Genomic DNA, 25036 nt, shown 5'->3' with positions numbered 1-25036 from the left:
CATTGCTGTGGTTGTGGCGAAGGCTGGCAACTGCAATTCCAATTTAACACCTAGCCTAGGAACTTCCATATGCTGTGGGTACAGCCCTAAAAAACAAAACAAAAAAAATTTTATCATAAACCTTTAGAGCAAGCACTAAAACAATGATAAAAGAAAAGTAGAAAGAATAAGTTAATAGTGAAGATAAAATGGACTCATCAAACTATAATGACAGCTATGTTAACAATGGATACATCTGGAGAGGTGAAGGGTTTCTAGAGTTCACTGTATCATTTCTGCAACTTCTTTTCAGTTTGAAGCTTTTTCAAAATAAAAGGTTTAATTAAAAGTATTAATGACAAAAAAAATGGCCCTTGTAAAATCTCCAATATTTACCTATTCCACACAGTCTGCAATGCCTGCAAAAGGAAATAAGAAGCTGTACAAAGGAAAGAGAATATATGATCCCCATCGGGCTGTAGCTCACATTCTATGAGACTCAAAAATAAATAACTAACCATAAATATATATCAAAGAAATTGTTCAGAAATAACAATTTTTGACTAAGGAAGTGATATATTCCCTAACTCCCAGAGCCAATAATCTGGCAATGAAATGAAATGAAAGTCCCTCAACTGGTTACAATTTTGTAGAATCATAAAATGTCTCTACCATAATGTGGTTTAAAAGTCCTATACATGATTCAAAGGATATTTACTAAACACTTACCACAAGCCATGCCCTGTACTAGATGCTAGGTATGGGGAGAGAAGCAGAATATTAATACCCTGAAACTCTTTTCTTTTCTTTTTTTTTTTTTTCTTTACTTTTTAGGGCCAAACCTGCAGCATATGGAAGTTCCCAAGCTAGGGGCTGAATCAGAGATACAGCTCCTGGTCTATGCCACATCCACAGCAATGCCAGATCCAAGCTGGGTCTGGGACCAACACCACAGCTCACAGCAGTGCTGGATCATTAACCCACTGAGCAAGGCCAGGGAACGAACCCGCATCCTCATGGGTACTATTCAAGTTCATAACCTGTTGAGCCACAACGAGAACTCTCCTGAAACTCAATTTTTTTTTTTTTGGTCTTTTTGTCTTTTTTTAGGGCCACAGTTGCAGCATATGGAGGTTCCTGGGCTAGGGGTCCAATTAGAACTGTAGGCATCAGCTTATGCCACCATCACAGCAATGGGGGATTCAAGCCACGTCTGAGACATACACCACAGCTCACAACAATGCCAGATCCTTAACCCACTGATCAGGCTAGGGATCAAACCCGCATCTTCATGATGCTAGTCGGGTTTGCTAACTTCTAAGCCACGATGGGAACCCCCTGAAACACAATTTAAATAGAAAGACAGAAATAGACAAAATGGCCCCAAAATGTTAGATGTTCCAACAGAGATCCTACATTAAATGCTGAGGAAGAAAGCCCGGGGAAGAAGCACAGTCCAGGAGCGCCAGAATAAGATGACTAGACGGAAAGGAAGAAGCTACTGGAAGAAAGGGAAGAACTGAAGATGCTAAACAAGATAGGATAAACAACTACCTGAGATCACAGAGGGGGCTAGAAAGGACTGATAATAGCACACAAAGGGTCAAGCCTTAGAAAAAAATGATGTCTTTGACTTTCTAATGCAAGAGATAGAAAAGAATACAGGTTATCAGGAGTTCCCATTGTGGCTCAGTAGAAACGAAGCCTACTCGTATTCATGAGGCTGAAGATTCCGTGGCCTCACTCAGTGGGTTAAGGATCTGCCAGCATTGCCATGGACTGTGGTGTAGGTCACAGATAGCGGCCCAGATCCCAGTTGGCTGCGGCTGTGAAAGGTCCAATTCAATCCTTAGCCTGGGAACTTCCATATGCCACAGGTGCGACCCTAAAAAGCACACACACACAAAAAGAATACAGCTATCACTAACTTGAAGTTCCTCATATTCGGAGTGAACAGCTACCACACAATCACACCACCCGGCTTGCATACATGCTTGTTCTAGAAGCCATAATGTTGCTCCCCTTCCTCTCTGCCTGGTTATCGCCCATTTATCTTTCATCCTGCTCAATCTTCCGCTATCTTCACTCTTAGCACATAGACCTCTCCTCTACAACATGCCTCAGACTTGATTAATACTTCTGTGTTCCCCACCAGATTGCAAATTCCAGAAGAGCAGGGGCCAGCTGTTTTAAATTTCCATGTCACTCCCCAGAACCTGGTACAGTGCATGATACATAGCAGATTCTAAAAATATTGATTAAACGAGTGAACCAATATAGAGAAAAAGAAGGTTAAAACCTATATAGTCTTTATTTTTTATGAATGACAACTGCATACAAAGTCACCAAAAAAAGCAAAAACTATGTTTCATTAAATTGCTAAAAATACAAATTGTCTCAGAAGGCTATCCTGTATCACTTAATTAGCTTAGCACAAGAGAAGAGCTATAAGTAATAGGCACTCCATCGTAATTTCTTAATGAATTAATTCACAAATGGCACTCAAAGTGAGTTACACACAAATGTTAAGCCAGGATCCAATCTAGAGTTAAATATGGTAAAACAGGAGGGCAGTACAGTGCAGTTTAAGCATAACAGCTTAGAATCAGGTTGCCTAGGTTAAGATAGTGGCTCCATTCTCATCAGCTATGGCTTTGGCAAATTAATCTACATTTTGTAGTAAGTATTATAATGGTTTCCCTACCCAATATCTGCTCCCCTTCCAGCACAGAATCACTTTTTCTTCAAGAGCCATATCCTCCCTGACTCTTCAATCTGGCCCCTCTTTAGGCTACGGAAAGAACTTGTGGTCTACATTTAAGTAATTAAGTACACCATTTCCCCCTAAATAGAATTACAGTTCAGCAGCAAGAAGTGATCAAAACTGTGCCAATGTCTGCCAATTCCAAGACTTTTCTTTTAGCTATTAAAGGAACAGAATCTGAAAATAACGGGTTAGAGTTGCTGTGATCATCCTGCTACTATGAAGAGTTGGTCCTAAAACAGAGCAATCCCAGAAAGGAAACTAAGACTGTGAAAGCAGATCCTGAGGACACCACTGAGCCCCTGAACAAATCCTCACCTCAAGTCAGCTCTACCTATGGCTTTTTTAGTCAATTTTTGCCTTCTGCTTAAATCAGGTAGGGCTAGAGTTTCTGTCACTTATGTCCACATTTCCTCACTAACCTACTTTCTCAGCTGCAGTTTTGTCATTTGGAAAATGAGGACTCTAAGCCTTAGTGCCTTCATCTGTGAAGTAGAATAACTACCTCACAGGTTCGTTGGGAAAAGTAAACAACATATAGCACAGCTCTCACACGCCATCAAGTTGCTAAGATGTTTAAAAACAGACAACACTTCTTATAAAGAATATTGAGCTATGTGTGTGATTTTAAACAACTGAGAATTATGTGACTGGATAAGTTCAAGTGAGCAAAAACCTCTGGTAAAAAGAAAATTGCAGGAGTTCCTGTCGTGGCGCAGTGGTTAATGAATCCGACTAGGAACCATGAGGTTGCGGGTTCGACCCCTGGCCTTGCTCAGTGGGTTGACAATCTGGCGTTGCCGTGAGCTGTGGTATAGGTTGCAGACGCGACTCGGATCCGGAGTTGCTGTGGCTCTGGCATAGGCCAGGGGCTACAGCTCCGATTTGACCCCTAGCCTGGGAACCTCCATATGCCACGGGAGCAGCCCAAGAAATAGCAAAAAGACAGAAAGAAAAAAAGAAAAAAGAAAATTGCAAGCAAAAAAAAAAAAAAAAAGTTCCCAGTGTGGTGCAGCAGAAACAAATCCGACTAGAAAACATGAGGTTGCTGCTACCAGACATTAACTAAGACTGTAATGAGAGTTATCGCAAATTATCTCCACAAAAATGTTGCTGCTGGAGTTCCTGTCATAAGGACTAGAATTCATGAGGACATGGGTTCGATCCCTGGCCTTGCTCAGTAGGTTAAGGATCCGGCATTGCAGTAAGCTGCGGTGTAGGTTGCAGCCTGGCTCAGATCCTGCCTTGCTGTGGCTCTGGCATAGGCCATCGGCTACAGTTCCGATTGGACCACTAGCCTGGGAACCTCCATATGCCATGTGTGTGGCCCTAAAAGACAGAAAATAAAAAATAAAATAAATAAAAAATGTTGCTGCCTATGCTGAAGCGAAGAAACTGCAATAGTCACCGCCCCATTAACAAGAATAGAAATCAATGCGATAAAAGATGGACAAGCAACAAAGAAAATCAAAACCAAAAGTAATAAACTTCTAGTAAGACTGACCAAGAAAAAAAAAACACCAAAATTATTAATATCAGGAATGAAAGAGGGTCTATCATTATAGACCCTAAAGACATTAAAGAGATACTAAGGGAATGCTATAAACAACTCTATGCCAATATGGTCAATAACTGAGATGAAATTAACAAATTCACTAAAAAACATAGTTTATAGAAACTGACACAAGAAAAAGAAAGGATTTTAATACCCCTATAAATTTCTTTAAAGTTGAATCTGTAATCAAAAATTTTCTCACTAAAAAAATTACTAAATGTTGCCTGGTGTCTCTAAATCACCGTGTCAATCAAACAAAACACCTAAAGATTAGATGAGGCATGGAAAACACCAGTTTTTCCCCCCCTCTACTGGATTTTTAGTGAATAGAAGGGAAGTACAGAGAGAGGAATAGAGAAAGAAAGGAAGGAAGGAAGGAAGGAAGGAAGGAAGGGAGAGAAAGGAAGGGAGGGAGGAAGAAAGACAGACTGAATGACAATTAAAGAGATAAAGGCAGAGTAAAAGTAAAAGAAAGTAAATAGTGTCCTATTCAGTTGGACAGAACTAATCAACGAACACTAGATTACTGCATTAAAGGTGTGCAACAGGCAATCTGAACCTACAGATTAGATTAGAAATGGATGAATAGGAGTTCCCATGTGGCGAAGCAGAAAGGAATCCGGCTAGGAACCATGAGGTTTCAGGTTCGATCCCTGGCCTCACTTAGTGGGTTAAGGATCCAGTGTGGCCGTGAACTGTCGTGTAGGCTGGCAGCAACAGCTCTGATTAGACCCCTAGCCTGGGAACCTCCATATACCATGGGTGTGGCCCTAAAAAAGACAAAAGACAAAAAAAAAGAAAGAGAAATGGATGAATCTGTAAAAAAATGCTGGTGTGTATTTTCTAAACAAGCAAGGGACAGCAGAAGAGACTGGTTCAAGATTCTGCTGTCGATAAGCAAGTAAGGAGGCTAGTACACAAAGCAGACAATCTACAGAACAGTTGCGCTAACTGTAATAATACATTATTGTTTACAGGCACTCTACATCATTGTGATAATACCTTCTATTATATGTTAAAACATTAGTTCCAAACTTGAAAAACTGCTCCTAGAAGAAAATTTTCAGGTAAAGAAAGTTTCTCAGCTAGAAACAGAAATATGGCAGTTTCTGAAAACAGCATTGAGCAGGGAGCTTAAGGAAACCTGGAGAAAAGAACTCGCTGTTGGAAAAATCAGTTTTATTCTTGGTAGGTTTGAATCAAACCTAAAAAGTATAAAACATACTTTATGTTGTTATTACTGCAGTATAAATAAAACAGCCTAAAGAACTATGGTCAATTCTCATTATTCCAGGTTAGTTATGTTCCATAAATTTAGTTTTGTTTTGTTTTTTTAGGGCCACACATATGGAAGTGACTATGCTTGGGGTTGAATCAGAGCTGTAGCTGCTGGCCTGGGCCCAGCCACAGCAATGCAGGATCTGAGCTGCGTCTGCAACCTACACCACAGTTCAAGGCATCACCTTGCTTGACCCACTGACCGAGGCCAGGGACTGAACCTGCAGCCTCATGGGTACTAGTCGGGTTCATTACCACTGAGCCACAACAGGAACTCCTATAAACTCACATTGAACAGTGAATTAGTCAACACTGAACCATCTGTGAGCAGGTGGTCACATTTTCGTCAACCAATCAAAACATAACCTTGTTTAATGTGTGTTTCTGTTTAAAGACATCTTATTCAATACATATTGTAGATTTATGAACACTGAATTCACAGCCACCAGTGCTATACTCATGCCTAAACAAAGCTTATCTAACAGATATTTTCTCTGGAAGGCTCATCACCACACTCCTGGGACAGCACTTCAGCACTCTCCCTGGGAGGCCATTTCACATGTAAAATCACCAACAAAAAACACCAGAGGTGGAGTTCCCCTTGTGGCGCAATGGTTATCGAATCCGACTAGGAACCATGAGGTTGTGGGTTCAGTCCCTGGCCTTACTCAGTAGGTTAAGGATCCAGTGTTGCCGTGAGCTGTGGTGTAGGCTGCAGACGCAGCTCGAATCCCCTGTTGCTGTGGCTCTGGCGTAGGCCAGTGGCTACAGCTCCGATTCGACCCCTAGCCTGGGAACCTCCATATGCCTCGGGAAGCAGCCCTAGAAAAGGCAAAAAGACAAAAAAAAATGTGGCACTAAATAGAAGGTGAAAAAGACACTTCTTATAAGAGAGCTAAAACCAGAAAGCAGAGCACTGCCTTGTTTGACCTGGGTTAGAAACACATGCTTGGGCAACACCAATCTTTCACTGCACTGTGCATCTTTGCAAAGAACTGTGAAGCACTATGAGTGTTGACTAGGGGTTACAAATAAACTTCAGTGAGGATGCAAATTTGCAAATTTGAAACCCAGGTACTCACAAAAATTTACACTACTGTCACAAAAGGAAATTTCTTTAAGTTTTACCATAAATGAACATAGAAATCCAGGAAACTGTAAAGGAAAAATACCATTTCTAGTTAGGAAACATGAAAGTTACAAACCCACTAAAAGTCACTTTTACAATGGTCTCAAGCAGGTGTCTTCAATTTACTACCATATGACAATAAGCATTAGGAGAAATCAAAGTACATTCATTTTTAAGTTGTAGATGAAACGCATTAAAATCCCTGTAGGGAACTTAATTCACTATTTTTTTTTTTTTTGGCTGTGCCCATGGTGTTCAGAAGTTCCCAGGCTTGATCATTAACCAGATGCACCACAGAAGACCAGCTAATTCACTAAATTTTTAATAGCAGAACAGTCAGTATATTGACTGTAATCAACTTTTTAGAAATACCATTTATTCATATGGATGTTATTTAGAATTTTAGTAATTTAGTCATGGTTCACCTAACCCTAAGATTAAAATGCTGCCAAAAGATGATTTCATGACTTAATACATCATGACCCACACCAATTACACACTACAGTAAATGTACTACAGGAAAAATGAAATCTGATCTAGGCTCTACAGAGCTCTCACAATGAGCGATATTTATTTAAACATCTAAATGTTCATGTTCAAAGCTCTACATATTTGTAAATCAGCTTTAGTTCTTGAGAGATGGAGAAATACCAAAAAAAAAGAAAAGGAGAAAACTACAATTGTAGGAATTAATGGTAAATTCAACAATTTTTTTTTTTTGACCACCCTGCAGCATACGGAATTCCTGGGCCGGGGATCAGATCTGAGCCTCAGATAACCCCAACTGCGGCAAAACAGGATCTTTTAACCCTCTGTGCAGGGCTGGGGATGGAATTTGCATTCTTGACACTGCAGAGACTCCTCGATCCCATTGTGCCACAATGGGAACAACCCACAAAATTTTTGGAAAAAGCAATCTCTCTCTTATCCTGCAATGTTCCAAGTAACTCCTACTGCATTACAGTAATCACATACTTTAAGAGAAAGGTGGGGATTAAAGGAACAAATTAAAAACTCCATAATCCTGCTTTAGTCATCATTCTAGGCCAATGCCCTATTTTACAGTTGGCTGCCAGCCAGGTACAATTTTTACATCATCATTTTTAGGAACGTGACTAGACTCAGAACACCTAAACATGAAGCAGAACTGTTACTGTGCACTCAAAAAAAAAAAAAAAAGTCCTCAAAATATTAGCTATAAAAAGCCATACCAAAGTGTATGTTATCTTAAGATTATCTGTTTCTTTGAGCCCAACCAAGCTGAAACCTGAACTGATCTAAAAATGGGGCAATTGTTAGAAAATGAAGAATACTTTTTAAAAAGGGGAAAAATATTACACCATGATACCATGCTTCCCTGTGGTACAGCTTTGATTAAAGCTTGGGTCCAAACATTAGCTCTGACTTTATTTTTTTTTGTCTTTTTGCCTTTTCTAGGGCTGCTCCCACGGCATATGGGAGGTTCCCAGGCTAGGGGTCAAATCGGAGCTGTAGCCGGCGGTCTATGCCAGAGCCACAGCAACTCGGGATCTGAGCCGTGTCTGCAACCTACACCACAGCTCACGGCAACGCCAGATCCTTAACCCACTGAGCAAGGCCAGGGATCGAACCTGCAACCTCATGGTTCCTAGTTGGATTCGTTAACCACTGAGCCATGATGGGAACTCCAGCTCTGACTTTTGAAACTAAATTTGGCATATATTCCCCTTAAGAAGGTACCATTAGCATTTTAAATCAGAATAGCTAAGAAGAAAAGACAGTAACATTTAGTCCTGTGCTTTCTTCTACTTTCAAAGGATTGGGTTAGAAATTAACAGTAATCTGTCTGGCTGACATTCATCCTACTTTGTTGCCTTTATCAATATTCTGGTTCACCTATTATCACCTGAACTTCTGTAAGAGCTAAATGCTTTCCTAGTCCCACTTCAATTCACTACACCCACCACCAGACTGTCCTTTCCAAGGGCTTTTGCTGATCATATCATCCCTACACATAAGCACCTCCAATAGTTGACACTGCCATCAAAATCAGGAACACATTTCTCAGCTTGGTTTTCAAGGTCCTCCACAACCTTCCCTAACACATGTTTATAGTTGTCTTTCTTATAATTCTCCAACAGGTAACCTAGGCTCCAAAACATATCTCCAGCTTTTCTGGGTCTAGACCCTTGGTTAGGCCTTTCCTTCCACGTGGGTGTACGTCCCCCTCATTTCCGGCTGAAATCCTCTTCACTGTTTCAAGGCTTATCTCCATCATAAAAGCATCTCTAATTTTCCTAACCCACATGTCTCCCTCCCTGCAATCTGATATCACTTTCTCTCTCTCTCTCTCTCTTTTTTTTGCTTTTTAGGGCTGAATCTGAGGAATATGGAGGTTTCCACGCTAGGGGTAGAATTGAAGCTATAGCCGCCGGCCTACCCCACAGCCACAGCAATGCCAGATCTGAGCTGCATTTGCGACCTACACCACAGCTCACAGCAACACCAGATCCTTAACGTACTGAGCGAGGCCAGGGATTGAACCTGCATCCTTAAAGATACTAGTCAGATTCGTTTCCACTGAACCACGAGGGGAACTCCCTGACATCACTTTCTTTACAGCCCTCTTAGGGTGTTTCCCTCAGGCTTGTCTAACAGTCATTTATCCTCAACAGTCATTTATCCTCTCCAGCTAGAGTAGAGGGTCCAAGGCAGGACCTAAATCAAGTGTTTCCTTATTAAAATTAAAATCAAACTCTGTCAAAAAGAAAAAAAAAATCTTACTGTGCAATGGGGGAGGGCAGGGGAAGCATTACTATTAATAGGGTAGAACACATTCTCCAACAGAAACTTTTTGAAATATGTATCTGGAGTTCCCCTCGTGGCTCAGTGGTTAACGAATCCGACTAGGAACCGTGAAGTTGCAGTTTTTATCCCTGGCCTTGCTCAGTGGGTTAAGGATCTGGTGTTGCCATGAGCTGTGGTGTAGGTCACAGACACGGCTCGGATCCAGCGTAGGTTGGTGGCTACAGCTCCAATTAGACCCCTAGCCTGGGAACCTCCATATGCCATGAGTGCAGCCCTAGAAAAGGCAAAAACAAAACAAAATTAAATTAAATTAAATTAAAAATAAAAAATGTATCCTTCAATCAGCAGCCTTACCAGGAGAATATCATGCACTCAAGTCATTATGAGAGATACGTAATTGGGAGCAAAGTGTGTCACTTTTCAAACACAGCAAACCAATCCTTGATCTCCATCAGTATATTAAATATACTATATTATATATAGTATATAATGTACAATTATTATATTATATATTATTGTATATATAAAATATATATAATTAAGTATGATTGTATTATAACAATGCCTTATTTATCTAATAGCACTAGGATATGAAGGGTTCACATGAGTTTTCTGGAAAAGTGGCTTCCTAACTGCAAAAACATCTCAGAGATGCCTGTAGCCTGGACCAGCTGAGAGATGTTCATGGGACTCTGATCTCCATTCCACCCAGGCCAGAAGAAGATACTCAGGCAGAGTGGTGAAGTCACTTTATACCAGTTACTTACATCGAATAAATAAACAGGTATGCAACAAGGAGAGAAGGCAAGGAGGGTATTTTAAAAAGCCTATAAAATGGCCAAAGGAGCTTTTTCTATCTGACAGAATCTTCACTTCCATGTTTATTTCCCTGATAAACTTTGAAGAGTTAAGCATCTGATCTTCTGTCTCAGAACAAGCTATGTCATCACCTACTGGAAGAGTCCATACCCTCTGCCACTGAAAAAAATTCCACACTCTAATCGCTATGGATTGAAATGTATACCTCTAAAATGCCTATGCTGAAGTCCTAACTACCAGTAATTCAGAACATGACTTTCTGGGGATAGAGGGTCAATGCAGATGTAATTAGATGCAGCGCTAATAGAGTAGGGCAGGCCCTTAATCAAATATGACTGGTGTCCTTGTAAAAAAGAGCAAATACAGAGAGACAATCACACAAGAAGAATGTCATATACAGATGAAGTTAAAGACCCGGGTAATGCTTCTGCAAGCCAAGCAGCTCCAGAGACTGCCAGCAAACCACCAGAAGAGAAGCTAGAGACATGGAATAGATTCTTCTTCAAGCCCACAGAAGTTACCCTGATTTCAAGTTTAGTCTCCAGAACTGTGAGATAATAAATCTCTGTTGCATAAGCCACCCAATTTATGGTATTTTGTTTGGGCATCCCTAGCAAACTAACAGTGCTATTGGTGTCTTTCCATTTATCACATCACCAACCTACTGTGACAACCACGCATCTTTGCTTCAAGTAATCAAATTTCTTAAAAATGTTAAGTATTGCATTCATTCAACAAATACATACTGGGAGTTCCCATAATGGCGTAGCAGAACCAAATCCAACTAGGAACCATGAGGTTGCGGGTTCAACCCCTGGCCTTGCTCAGTGGGTTAAGGATCCGGCGTTGTCATGAGCTGTGGTGTAGGTCGCAGACACAGCTTGGATCCCGAGTTGCTGCGGCTGTGGTGTAGGCCAGCGGCTATAGTTCTGATTGGACCCCTAGCCTGGGAACCTCCATATGCCTCAGATTCAGCCCTAAAAAGCAAAAAAAAAAAAAAAAACCCAACAAATACATACTATGACCTCTACATGCCAAGCACCAAGGACAGAGCTGGTGATTGACACGGTCCTTGACCTCATACAGGTGACAGTGTCATCAGAATAACTGACAGGGACTGAATCTTGAGCCATAGCTGCAGCAATGCCAAGTCCTTTAATCCATTATGCCAGGCCGGGGATCAAATCCAAACCTCCTCAGTGACCTGAGCCACTATAGCTGGATTCTTTTTTTTTTTTTTTTTTTTTTTTGCTATTTCTTGGGCCGCTCCCACAGCATATGGAGGTTCCCAGGCTAGGGGTCTAATGGGAGCTGAAGCCGCTGGCCTACACCACAGCTCACGGCAACGCCGGATCGTTAACCCGCTGAGCAAGGGCAGGGACCGAACCGCAACCTAGTTCCTAGTCGGATTCGTTAACCACTGCGCCACGACGGGAACTCCTATAGCTGGATTCTTAACCACTGAGCCACAATGCAAACTCCCCTTTATTGTTTTTGTTCTCCTCTCAGACGCCAGGTTTAGGATACCATGAGATCTACTTTCATTTAATACGGTCCTATTTCTTTCCTCACCCTCTCCAATCTATCCACTTCTAGTTTGGGGCTTCTAATTTGCTGTCGGCTAGAAAAATCAACTAACATTTCTAACAAACATAGATTCAGTAATAAAAATTGCTCAGATGAGAACTAATGATTTGACTTTAATGCAGGCTTTCAGATTTACTTTAGATTCACAGAGACATTTCATCCTGCAGAATTCTGTAACAGCACAAAAGTAGAACATTAGTCCATGTAAACTAGGTGTTACTGAACAATTTTACTACTTTCATATTAAATTGCCTGGCAGGAGTTCCCGTCATAGCTCAGTGGTTAACGAATCCAACTAGGAACTATGAGGTTGAGGGTTCGATCCCTGGCCTTGCTCAGTGGGTTAAGGATCTGGCGTTGCCATGAGCTGTGGTGTAGGTTGCAGATGAGGCTCGGATCCTGTGTTGCTGTGGCTCTGGCGTAGGCTGGCAGCTACAGCTCCTAGCCTGGGAACCTCCATATGCTGTGGGAGTGGCCCAAGAAATGGCAAAAAGACTAAATAAATAAATAAATAAATAAATAAATAAATTGCTTGGCAAACACTTCTTTTTTACAAAGGGACTACAGTACAGGGGTGCTGTATAAACAGTAACTCAGGGAAGAAATACTGTCCAAATTCAGAATTAAAGAATGTATTGCCCAATATTAGTCATATCTTTGTTATTTGTGAATTATCCCAGCAAATAACAGGACCATGGGGTTATAAAGCATTACAACTGAAAGCCCAGCCAAAATCTTCTGCAGTACAGAATAAACACTACCTACCTCTTATGCATATCCAACAATCATCTTTTTTGTTGTGTTTTTTAAGTTCTTCTTCAGTTACTTCAATTAACCTGCCTTTTAGTCCTGTTAGGTCCTTTCCACTTTTGGTCAGTCGAATCCAATCCATGAGACTTCTGCCCTGTTTCAGAGGGACCTCCAAAAGGAAAAGGGAAGAATTCAATGTGGCTTCTTCAAGTGAGCAGCTTTCCCTTCCCCCTCCTGCTGTTGGTCTTCAGGCCACTTCACTACTCTGATTGCCACTCCAAAAATAAAGAGAACTCTAACAATTTTTAAAAACTTCTTACAGCTTTAGGAGGTTATATTAGAATTATATATAGAATCCTACACAAAATACCTGGGCTATGAAGTAGGCCTTGGCACACATATGTCCATCCTAATGGCTCATGGTAGAACAAGGATAATACTGAGCCCAGAGTAATGAAAACAAGATCTGGTCTTGGCTCTATCACTATGTGTTCCTATCACTCTGACCATCCTCTCTGTCTCCCTGAAAACAAGGAGGAAATCTCCCATGTGAAAGGTGTTACTGAGAGCCTACTCGTACTGGCAGGTAGAAAGACATCCTTCTCACCAAAGACAGGCTATTCAGGGCCAAGAAGCCTGTATAAACAAACCCTGTTATTTCTTTACGAATTTACTACCCAAGCCCAAACTTTACTAAATAAATACCCAAACCTAAGCTTCTTTGTCCAATCAATTCCTCTCAAATTTATTGTTCATCTAAAAAAAACAAAAAAAAATTAGTACTGACTGTTCTGCAGAGTATTATGTTTCTGTGTGCAGAAATTATATGAACTACAAAACCTATTTCACTTTGTAATATTGATACCACTGATAGTGTGGAAATAAAAAAAATTGATATGAAAATAAATAAATAAGTAGTATAAAAGCTGCCTGCTTTGCCCACTTCTAAGGTCCTATTTCTATAAGACCTCTGTGCGCATGAATTAAATTTCCTTTTCTCCTGCTAAACTGTCTTGTGCCAATTTTTTTTTTATTGGTCCAGCCACAGAACTGAAGAGCAATGAATAAAAGTGGAAACTTTCCCCTCCCCAACAGAGACCACATCTCCAGCATATGGGTAGATTCTCAACAAATATTACCAGTGTTCATAGAAAAAATAATAGTAATCATATTAAGTACATATTCTGCACCAGGTGTCGTGCTTTTTTACATAACAATCCCACAACAATCCATGAGGTTTGAATAAAAGCCTAAGGGCTAACAACATTTAACAAATGCTTACCATATACCAAGACTGTGCCAAGAGAAACATTATCTCCCTTAATCTTATGAACAACCCTATAAAATGGGTACTATTCTCCAATTTTCACCTGAGGAAACAGACTCAAAGAGGTTGAATGATAGAAGTGGAAAAATAATGAGTCTTTCTCATCATAAGTCTACGTTTCTGAGCCCCCGCTGTGGTGCAGTAGGATTGGTGGCATCTCTGCAGCGCCAGGACACAAGTTCAATACCCAGCCTGGCCAGTGGATTAAAAGGGTCTGGCATTGCCACAGCTGTGGCGTAGGTCACAACTGCCACTCGGATCTGATCCCTGGCCCAGGAACTCCATAAGCCACGGTGCAGAAAAAAGAAAAAAAGAGCCTATGCTTTTAACAATTATGTTATACAACCTCCCAACTAAGTTCTGTTTTCTCAGCCTCTACCCATTTCATACAATCCTGACACAAGTTCTAACATGTTCAAGATTAGCTTATTTTGAAGTTGAGCAGGACCCTGCAGAGCCCTCCCAGGTACAAAGCCCTCTTTATTCCTGCTTCTCATTTGTAGAAAAACTTTTAAGCCTTCCCCAAGTTCTACGGAGCACACTCAAATTGATGATGACTACAGAAATGAGAAAATGCAGAAATCAAAGAAAAACAGTCAAGCAAGAAAAGCACTAAAAACTTAAGTAACTGAGTCACTGGGGAGTTCCCATTGTGGCTCAGCAGGTTAAGGACCTAACATAATGTCCATGAGGATACAGGTTAGATCCCTGGCCTCACTCAGTGGGTTAAGGATCCAGCATTGCTGTCAGCTGAGGTGTAGGTCACAAATGTGGCTCAGATCCTGTGTTGCTGTAGCTGTGGTGCAGGCCAGCAGCTGTAGCTCCAATTCGACCTCTAGCCCGGGAACCTCCCTATGCTGCAGAGTCAGCCGTAAAAAGAAAAAGAAGGAAAAAACCAACAGAGTCACTGGATTCCTAGTCCTTTCTAAAGGTAACAATCTGATGCATACCTTTGAGTTGTGCTACAGAAACCAGGACCCCACAGGACACAGACTGTTAACTACAAGCATGGAGACCTCAGACTGGTCAGAACCAGTTGAGGATTAAGAGTTCCAAATATCACCTTGTTACCTCACCACCAACCAATAAGAAGAACGTCCATGAGCTGATCACGCACCCTACAACCTGCATCCTTCACGTTGCCTTTAAAAACCCCTGTTCAGGGAATTTCCGTCATGGCGCAGTGGAAACAAATCTGACTAGGAACCATGAAGTTTCAGGTTCAATCCCTGCCCTCACTCAGTGGGTTAAAGATCTGGTGTTGCCATGAGCTGTGGTGTAGGTCGTAGATGCAACTCAGATCCCACATTGCTGTGGCTGTGGTATAGGCCAGCAGCTACAGCTCCAATTCAACCCCCAGGCTGGGAACCTCCAGTATGCCGTTGGTGTGGCCCTAAAAACAAACAAACAAACAAACAAATAAATAAATAAATAAATAAAAACCCTTGTTCAAAAGCCATCAGGGAGTTTGGGTCTTTTGAGCATTGGCTGTCCATTCTCTTTTCTTAGTGTAAATAAATGCTGTACTTTCCTTTACCACCACCCAGTGTTAGATCAGCTTTGCTGTACATTGGGCATGCAAAGTCAAGTTTGGTTTGGTAACAGTTTCACAAAGAGAGGAAAAAAACAGTCTTGAGTTTTCTTCTGAATTGCACAATAATCTTATTTTGTTCTCTTTCTGGACCCAAAGTCTCACCTTTGTCATCATCACCTGTGGACCTTCTGTCTTTGTCTCTAAGTTTTCACCTTTAAATAATACTGAGAACATGGCTGGAGTTTTAATGGAGAAGGACAGCAACTCTCATACTCTAGTTCAGAGATTCTTTCTTTGAAAAAGCTATACTATTCAGCCATGCACTTAGCTTAAGGAGAGAAAAAGGTCAAACACCAAGGAGAAGAGGATACATGATTGGATGGCTAGATGATATATGGAGCAATAAATGAAACATTACAGTCACGTTACATCAAGCCTATGGGGGTCCAAGGCAGCATTTCTTAACCAGTTGCCTTTTCTGCAAAATGGAGATAACAAAAATTATAAATTATCCACTTTATAGGATAATTAGAAAGGGTAAACAGGTTAATACATGTAGAGTACTCAAGCTGTCAGCAAGCACTGAACAAATCTCAGCTACATTATCCTTATAGTTGGGGTCATAGACTTCTGAAAAGCTAATGAAAACTACAGATCCTGAACCCATAATTCTGATCTAGAGTCAAACTCCAAGTCCATACGGAGAAAATAAGGAAAGTTGGAGACGGAATTCCCATTGTGGCTCAGCAGTAACAAATCTGACTAGTATCCATAAGGTTTGTTCCCTGGCCTTGCTCAGTGGGTTAAGGTTCTAGCATTGCCATGAGCAGATCGTAGACCATTACTGTGGGTAACTTCCATCTGCTGCAGGTTTAGCCCTAAAAAGCAAAAAATTAAAAAATAAATAAATAAAATTGGGGCGTTGGTAAGGTCCCTTATAGGACAGTGGATTCGGCATTGTCACCGCAGTGGCCTGGGTTGCTGCTGTAGCTCGAGTTTGATCCCTGGCCCAGAAAATTTACACATGCCACAGGAACAGCCAAAAAAAAGAAAGAAAAAAAGAAAGTTGGTGAGGTTCCCAAATGATGTTAATGCTAAGACTCAAGAGTCCAGAAGTGAAAAAGGAGTGGCCCAAGTAGGTGCAAGTCTTGAAAACAAAACATGAAGATGTGGTTATTGAATGAGGAACTAACAAAAACAGGAGCAAGCAACATTCATGTTGCAATGAACAAAGGAGATAAGTGTTCTAAATTCTGTAAATATAAAACACATTTGTGGAGTTCCCATTGTGGCTCAGCGAGTTAAGGACCCAACGTTGTCTCCGTGAGGATTTGGGTTCAATCCCAGGCCTTGCTCAGTGGGTGAAGGATCCCAAATTGCCCCAAGTTGTAGGTAGTGTAGGTCGCAGATGTAGCCTAGATCTGGTCTTGCCCTGGCTGCAGCTCTGATTCCACCCCTGGCCTGAGAACTTCTATACCTCGCAGCTGCAGCAGTAAAAAGAAAGAAAAAAACAAAAAAAACCCTAAAAAAAACCCCCAAAACCCACACGTTTGTATTCCACCTGTTGGTAATAATAACTATGTTCGACAAAAACTTAATATATTAGCTTCAAAATCATTAAGTGTTATCAGTAGGAAAGGCAGAGATAAAACAATCAGGTACCAATGGAAGACAAAAAGGCAGCATGACTTGGAAAGGTGTCTATAAACCTAACTGGAGGTTTGTACATATTTGTTCTCGCTTCTCCAATCTTCCAGAGCTCCCGTAGTTCCTACCCTTGGCGGAATGATAACTGGTCACTGTCGCTACTGCCCAACATTTCCCCTCTTCTAGGGAACCCACATCTCTCACAACTCCTTGGGAAAGTGAAGAACAAAAGAACAGAGAGGAGGTTGTGTTAAGGGATGGAAGCTAATACTAAGTACCTACAATATGGGAAGCACAGTGCCTAGTCCTATCATACATCTGATTTAACCAGCGGTAAAAGATTTGGAAGAAGGTAATTGACAAAACAGGATAAAGGGATGGAAAAGAAAAGGGGCCAATAGGTAAGAGGGAGGGAGGTTAGCAGAGTTCGGAGACTGGAAATGCGTGGGATCTGAGAGAGATCGCCAGCAAGGATAGGAGGGAATGAAGGCTAGAGGAGGGGACAGGAGGTGGGAGGGGACGGAAGGAGATTACGGACTGTATCCAAGCACGAAACGGCGGCGGGAGGAGAGGACTGCTGCGCGAGACCGAGGGAGTCACCCGCTTACCTTGCTACGCCCCCCGGAGGCGACGCGCTGCTGCGAACTGGGGCCTGGGAAAGATTGGGAAGGGACGTTCAGCATCCTGGAACCCTGGCCCGCGCCCCGCCGGGAGTCCACCGCTGGAAGGGGCAGCATAGCTCAACTCCTCTAGGGTAACACCTCCCACTCCGCCTCGGAGGCGGGGCAGAGGGCAAGCCCCCGACCCACTTCCGGGGTCACTCCGGGTAAGGCGCGCCATGACGCAGCACGTCGGGGCAACAGGGGGGCGGAGCCAACAGGACGACCGTAAAGCCGGCAGGGGGTGGAACCAGGGCACGGTACGCATGCGCGATTGCTGCCATACCCTGAATTTCAGCACCGCCAGGAAGTGACAGCTATTCCGTGGAAAGACTAAAAAGTGAAATTGTTGCTTAGCCTTGGTGCTGACCGAACCTGAGAATAAATTCTTAGAGACGCCTGTAAACCTAGAACACAAGAGCCTGTCCATCGTTACTGCTGGAACTATGGAATAAAGTAACACTATTAATGCATTGTGATTTCTCAGAAACTCTCCCTCCTAAGGCACCAGGCTGTTTGGGAAAGAGAACCTTTAAGAGTTAAGAGGTCAAATGCAAACAGCCACTCATGTGAGGTGAATAGAACACTTCACCTTTAAAATCTCTCGCTAAATGACTAGCAAATGAATCAAAGTCTCTTTATGCTTCATTCACCCACTCACAGGCTCTTCCTCCTCATCTAACTTCCGTCTCTTGCCTGAAAGATAGAGAGAACTGTGGACTGATGCAGCCCACCCCTAAATGTAGTGCTGAACACATTTAAGACGTTTAAGACTCAGATAGGCTTAGTCTGGATGCCATCCCTAATAAATGAGAACCTTATGCAAGTTACTTTAGTATCACAGTGCCTCATTTTCCATATGCATAATGGGTTCATGTTGTAGTAAGGATTAAATGAGATTTCCAATGTAAATTACCTACTACAGTGCCTGACTAAACATTGCTGTGGCTCTTCATACTATTCCACCGTATTAATTAGAACAGCCCAAGTACTGTGCAGGTAAAAACCAGTCCCTAGTAAGCAGAGTCCAGATTGGCGTCCAGGTAGGTTGTTTGCATATCTTTTGGGAACACACACATCCTGACAGTAGAATCCAGTGAATGGAGAAAGTTTTCAGGAAAAGAAATATAGCTCCAAGTAACTCCCTCAATTCTCTTGGCATTACCAACTTTTCCTGACTCTGAAACATGGTTCGAACTTGCTCTGCTTCTGCCTTGTCCTTAACCTGCCTTTAAATCAGTGTTTGTATTATCTTTCCAATCAGAAGGAAAAGTGTGTGAATATATTTAGCCATTCAAGTAAGAGGCATTTCTCAGCTGGGCAACCATCTCTGACCTTCACCTCTGCTCATATCGTTTACAATGGAAATGCTTGTATTGCGATTGCTTGCAATTGCAAAGACTGTATTTCAGCTAAAAGAACTTTATGACCATAATTTACTACATTACCTCTACCATGCAAAGTGCTCCTGTTTTCTCTTTCATTGAAAGATGAGGAGTTCCTCTCATGGCTCAGTGGTAATGATCCCAACTAGTGTCCATGAGGATGCAGGTTCGATCCCTGGCCTTGCTCAGTGGGTTGAGGATCTGGCGTTGCCATGAGCTGTGGTGTGGGTCATGGACGCAGCTCGGATCTGGCATTGCTGTGGCTCTGGTGTAGGCCATCAGCTGCAGCTCGGATTGGACCCCTAGCCTGGGAACCTCCATATGCCATGGGAGCAGCCCTAGAAAAGGCATAAAGACAAAAAAAAAAAAATTCAAGTTAATTTTCACATAACAGCTCCTTAATTTCTTCTTCACTATGAGAATCTTCATAAAATGAAATTGTGGAGTACCTGTTGTGGCTCAGCAGTAATGAACCTGACTGTTATCCATGAGGACCCAGGTTATATCCAGGGTTGCCATGAGCTGTGGTGTAGATTGCAGATGCAGCTCAGATCTGGTGTTGCTGTGGCTGTGATGTAGGCCAGCAGTTGCAGCTCCAACTTTGACCCCTAGCCTGGGAACTTCCATCTGCCTCCGGTGTGACCCTAAAAAAAAAGAAAAGAAAAGAAAGAAAAAGAAATTGTGGTTTGAATTGAAAATTTTTCATAAGAGCCTCTGCTTCTTGATGTAAGTAATCATATCACTTTGATTTTGGCCAAAATCATCTGAAAGACAGACAACATAATATGCTTTATTTTTTTTTCCACATTCAGAACCTTATACTCATGAAATGTTCAAATTTCAAAAGCTCCATATATTTAACAACTGATTTATGCATTTAGATATAGAATTTAAAATGCTACTATCACAGCTTCCGTGGAGTCTCCTTAACAAAGTACCAGTCACTGGTCAATTATTTTAAATCTTTATCAAAGCTGTAAATTGTATCAAACAAATTCACTCTAAATCCTTCATGAGCATACCATCAATATTTAGCTTTCTTCAAGCATTATGGATATATTTATTCTTATAAAGTACAGAAGAAAGTTTATTTTCCAATTTCCAAATCCCTTTGGGAAAAAAATGAATCTTACTATGACTTTAAAAATAGTAATGACAGCCAGCTTTCTAAAGACAACAAGATATTATGCACCTTAAACAAAGGCAGAAATTACCAAGTAATTGGTAATTACCAATTACTTGGAAATTCAGCCAGCTCTTAGTTACAGATATGGTCAAAGCAAGTTTAGGAAAGTACAAAAAGCAACATTTTAAAAAGTCTACCTCTGACCCCAACCTTGATCTCATCTCTCTCCCTTTCCTCCTAACTAAATCTGGAAACACCATATTGAGATATTGAGAATAATACTGGTTTTATACAAATTTGCATATAAGCATGATTACTTCAAAATTTCAAATTTCCAACAAATATTAATCTTGCCATCTGATCTTGTATTTTTTTTGTCTTTTTGTTGTTGTTGTTGTTGTTATTGTTGTTGTTGTTGTTGTTGCTATTTCTTGGGCCGCTCCCGAGGCATATGGAGGTTCCCAGGCTAGGGGTTGAATCGGAGCTGTAGCCACCGGCCTACGCCAGAGCCACAGCAACGCGGGATCCGAACCGCGTCTGCAACCTACACCACAGCTCACGGCAACGCCGGATCGTTAACCCACTGAGCAAGGGCAGGGACCGAACCCGCAACCTCATGGTTCCTAGTCGGATTCGTTAACCACTGAGCCACGACGGGAACTCCTGATCTTGTATTATTTTTCATCCAAGGAAAATAAGGACAAGGCTGAATCACCAACTACAGAGCAGTCATTTTAGTGTACGATAAATAGCTCCACATACCCATTTGTTAAATTGATTCTAACAAAGAGGTTACATTATGTTCAATAACTCTATTTTAAAAGGCAAAAAAGTAAGCAATGTAGTTTATGAATGTTTCTAGCCAAATTTTTTTTTTAAGTTTATAAATTTGGGGCCTAAATAAACAACTATCGGTAATTCAGTCATTCAATAAATATTTTAGTGATCTCCTGTCCAAACATAATTCATAATTCGAAGATGAATAAATCATGGTCCCTACCCTCAAGAAGTTGGTAATTGAGTAAAAAGAATCAGAAATACATGATACCACTCAAGGTAGAACTTAATAAAACTTAAGAGAACTACAAAGATATTTCTACAGCAGTTCAGAAAAGAAAGGAATTGCTTATTTAGGAAGCAATTGATTTCCTAATGTAACTAGAACTGCCAAACCCAAAGACTGTTGATTGTTATCACATTCTCTCTCCCCCAGAACCTGTCACTGACCATTTCTCTTCCAGGGACTTCATATTTTCCTGAATTCTTCCTGAAAGATGGCTGAGTGATCCCTTCCAATCACCTTTATTGACCTCTCTTTCTCTGTATACGGGTTAGATGTTGGCTTCCCCAGTGTTTGATCAAGTGGGATCATCTCTCCTCTCTCACTCTTTCAGATGACCTGACCCAATGCCATGACTTTCTCAACTCTTTATATACCAAAGCCTCCCAGGTCTGTCTATATTTCCACTTAAGAAATCTGCTGACCTGTGTATGCAGCTCTCTCTACTGGACATAGGACAAATGGAATATTTGACTCATTATCTTGCTCCTGGGACCTGTTTTAAGCCTTAATTTCCAAGCTGTGAGTAGAGCATTCACCTGGTCATCAACCACCAACTTGGGAGCCATTCTGTCTTTCTACCTCTTCTTTGCCTACCATATCCAATACACTATAAGCCTAAAATATTTTGTCACCTAAGTATTCCCCAAATCCATCCAGTCCCATCCCCACTTCCAGTGCTTTAGAATGGCTCTTTATCATTTCTTGCCTGAATTGCAATAACTTCTACTTTCACTCGGGGGTTCTAACTAAGCCTATATACCATGTCCTTGGAGATTTTTCTGAAGCATAAATCTGATTACACTATTCTCCTGGTTAAAATCCTTTGAGTCACTGTAAACCAACTATAATGGAAAAAATAAAAATCCTTTGAGTAACCCCCAAAACCACTTCAGGATAAAACTCTTGTACCAAGGTATACAACACCTAGCCTCTGGCTTCCCTGCCAGAATGACCACAGCTTCACACATTCAAATTCCATTTCCTTGATGCTCCCAGAAGGAACCATGCCATTCTCTTTTTCTGTGCTATTTCTTCTGCCCCTCACCCCTTGTCCTCCAACTACCATCCCTCTAACTTCAAGATTTAGCCAGGTCATCACGCCTATGATACACACTTTCCTGACCCTTCCCCACTCCCTCTGGCAGGGCAGGGCACTTCACGGCCTGTGCATATTTGCAAAACTGACCAAACGAATTGCAACACTTCCAAGAGGCTGTGATTTTTTTTTTTTTTTCCTGTATCCTTCACTAGTGCTAGCACAGGGTAGAAATTAATCAGCATTTTTTACTACTATGTGCTATTGTAAACAAATACACATTCTGCAAACATTATATAGCTTTTCTGAAAAAGCTGCAGGCAAACTGCAGATTTTTAAAGATACAAAAAAATCTTGCAGAAAAGCTGACTTCCTGTGTCTAAGAACAGTACACTAGCTCCTCATTGATAGGTCAAATAACTTTTGATCCCTTTTTTGATCCAGAGTACTCTTAAGGATCTTCAGCACATTTCCATTTTTCTCTTACATTCCAAGCTCAATTTGTTCATTTGCTGGAAACTGAAATTGTGGACACCCTTCCTCCTTCTGGTTTGCAAGAGGATAAGCCTGGTGTGAAGTCAATTTTACTCGAACCCTTTGGCATTAAAAAGAAATTGTTTTGCAGGCACAAGATGTTACTGTTCTTTTACTAATACCACCCACTCTCCCTCTTCATAATATAAACGCTCTTCTTTAAGAGTTTACTGATTGTGTGCTTATTAACTGTTCTTTCAGGTGAGAGCTTGAGCTCCTGCATTTTTCAACTTGATGAATAAAGGACCTCTGGGACTAGGAAAACAAAGAAACCTTAAAGATAGGTTTTCCAAGAGAGAAAAACTTCAGGACTAGATGCTGAACAGGCTCTTCCCTGGGGCTTTAGGAGCAGAGACTTGCGGTGAGGCCCGTCACTCACCTGACTGGCTGTCTGTATTGCAAAAGCTCTCCTGATGCATCCGTTATTCCTGAGCCATCTGGCACCTGGAGGTGTAAGGAAATGAATGGTATTATCACTCACCTAAAAACTGCAAGCCCGGGGGACCAAGGACTCCTGGCGTCTGCGGGGAATGTGAGCCCGGGGCTCTCAGCAGCCGCGCTCCCGGCCAGATCCCTGCGTCCCCGGAGCTCTGGAGGCCGCATTCGCCGCAGCAGCACCGACAGGGTCAGCGGAACGGCCAAGAGCAGGCGCGATCTTAAGCAAGAGGCAGGCCAGGCACGTCTCCCTGGGGGCAAGCTGTACCAGGCGCTGGCCCGTCAACAGCGTCCCTGGGAGGCGCTGCCCTTCACGCGTGGCTCACTCACCGCATCTTCTTCCTTCTTGACTAGGTCTTCAACCCACGGTCTCCAGAAGCCTGCGGGTCTACGAAGTGGGGAACACAAGGCCCACAGAGGAGCCGTGAGCCCAGACCCAGGAGAACCTATCGCAGCCAAGCCAAGGCCGGGAGGGTGTAGGAGGCAGGAGAGCAGAGGGGAGGAGCTGGGGAGGCGCCGGAGGGAGGGATGGAACTAAGATACCGCTGCAAGCCGCTGCACCCTGCGGCCCCCGAGATCAGTTCCAGAAGGAAAAACACTGTCTTTTCATCTTTGTGTCTCCAAAGATCCTTGTACAGTGCTTGGTGTGGATGATAGAAGACATTCAGTATTTTTGTTTTGTTTGTTGTGGAATGGATGAGCTAAAGGCTTCTAAGCAGCAGGACTGCGTGGGTGAATGCTTTTTGGAGTGTCTGCTTCCAGGCAGGATGGAGTGAAGAGTCTGGAAGAAGGATCCACGTATTTCTGACATGTGCCTGTGGCCAGAACAGTGATCTGCTCTGAGAACCCTTGGCCTCCTGGGGATAGATTATTTGCGATGCAGGTTCCAAATTGAGCTCTTGGTCTCAGTTTTTCTGGTCTCTTCCTGTTACCCAGCTCTGCACAACCAAACTTGGTGCCTGAAAGTGGCCTTCTATGGAACTGGCTGGAGATAATCATTTTTCTGTAGACTGAGATGCTCCTGAAATCTTTTTGCGCCACATCTTTAGGCTTGGTTCATGGAATCAAGGGCTGCAGACACTATGAACATCTCTCACCTAGCAAAGGGCATTTGAAACAATTCACAAACACAATTAGCCTTGGAGTCCAGGATAAAGAGAAAGCAGGCACAATATGGTCTTTCACTCTTTATAATTTAACAAAGTAATAATTTTAAGACAAAAGCTGAAACAGCAACACACACCCAGTTCCAGAGTTATTGCCCTTGTCTGGTCTCTGCAGGTGACCACATGGGGCTTCAGACATAAGGCTCTCCAGGGCAGGGCCAAGTTAGAATGTCTGGGGGTTGTGGATTTGAAATGGAAGAGTAATAATTTTATTTAGGGAATATTCTTAAAACCCAATTTTTTTAAATCATCAACTACATCTTTTAATATTTATAAAAATGGGAGTTCCCATTGTGGCTCAGCGGAAATGAATCTGGCTAGCTAGCATCTATGAGGACTCAGGTTCAATCCCTGGCCTCACTCAGTGCGTTAAGGATCCAGTGTTGCTGTGAGCTGTGGTGTAGGTCACAGACACAGCTCAGATCTGGCGCTGCTGTGGCTGTGGCATAAACTGGCGGCTGCAGCCTCAATTCTAC

General features: G+C 42.0%; 1 protein-coding gene across 3 annotated transcripts in view; it reads right to left on the bottom strand.

Moving 5' to 3' along the window:
• The window catches only part of LOC125115832 (cytochrome b5 reductase 4), a 104126-nt gene extending 80258 nt beyond the window's left edge, over positions 1-23868 (bottom strand). For 2 of the 3 annotated variants that reach the window (XR_007132184.1, XM_047760416.1), the window contains exons 1-2: positions 17765-17973; positions 12664-12817 (exon numbers count right to left, since the gene is read on the bottom strand). Coding sequence is in view for 2 of the 3 variants with exons in the window: in XM_047760416.1 (XP_047616372.1) it covers positions 12664-12817; positions 17765-17893 (283 nt within the window). In the remaining variant the exon portion in view is untranslated. Of the gene's footprint in view, positions 1-12663; positions 12818-17764; positions 17974-23338; positions 23404-23724 lie in introns of those variants that run through there. The other variant, XM_047760424.1, reaches the window with a different exon arrangement.
• Positions 23869-25036: the final 1168 nt, after the last annotated feature.

Source organism: Phacochoerus africanus, chromosome 2 (genome assembly GCF_016906955.1).
Source record: "Phacochoerus africanus isolate WHEZ1 chromosome 2, ROS_Pafr_v1, whole genome shotgun sequence".
Taxonomy (NCBI): domain Eukaryota; kingdom Metazoa; phylum Chordata; class Mammalia; order Artiodactyla; family Suidae; genus Phacochoerus; species Phacochoerus africanus.
Note: the sequence above shows the minus strand (reverse complement) of the source record. Positions and strands in the feature narration are given on the sequence as shown.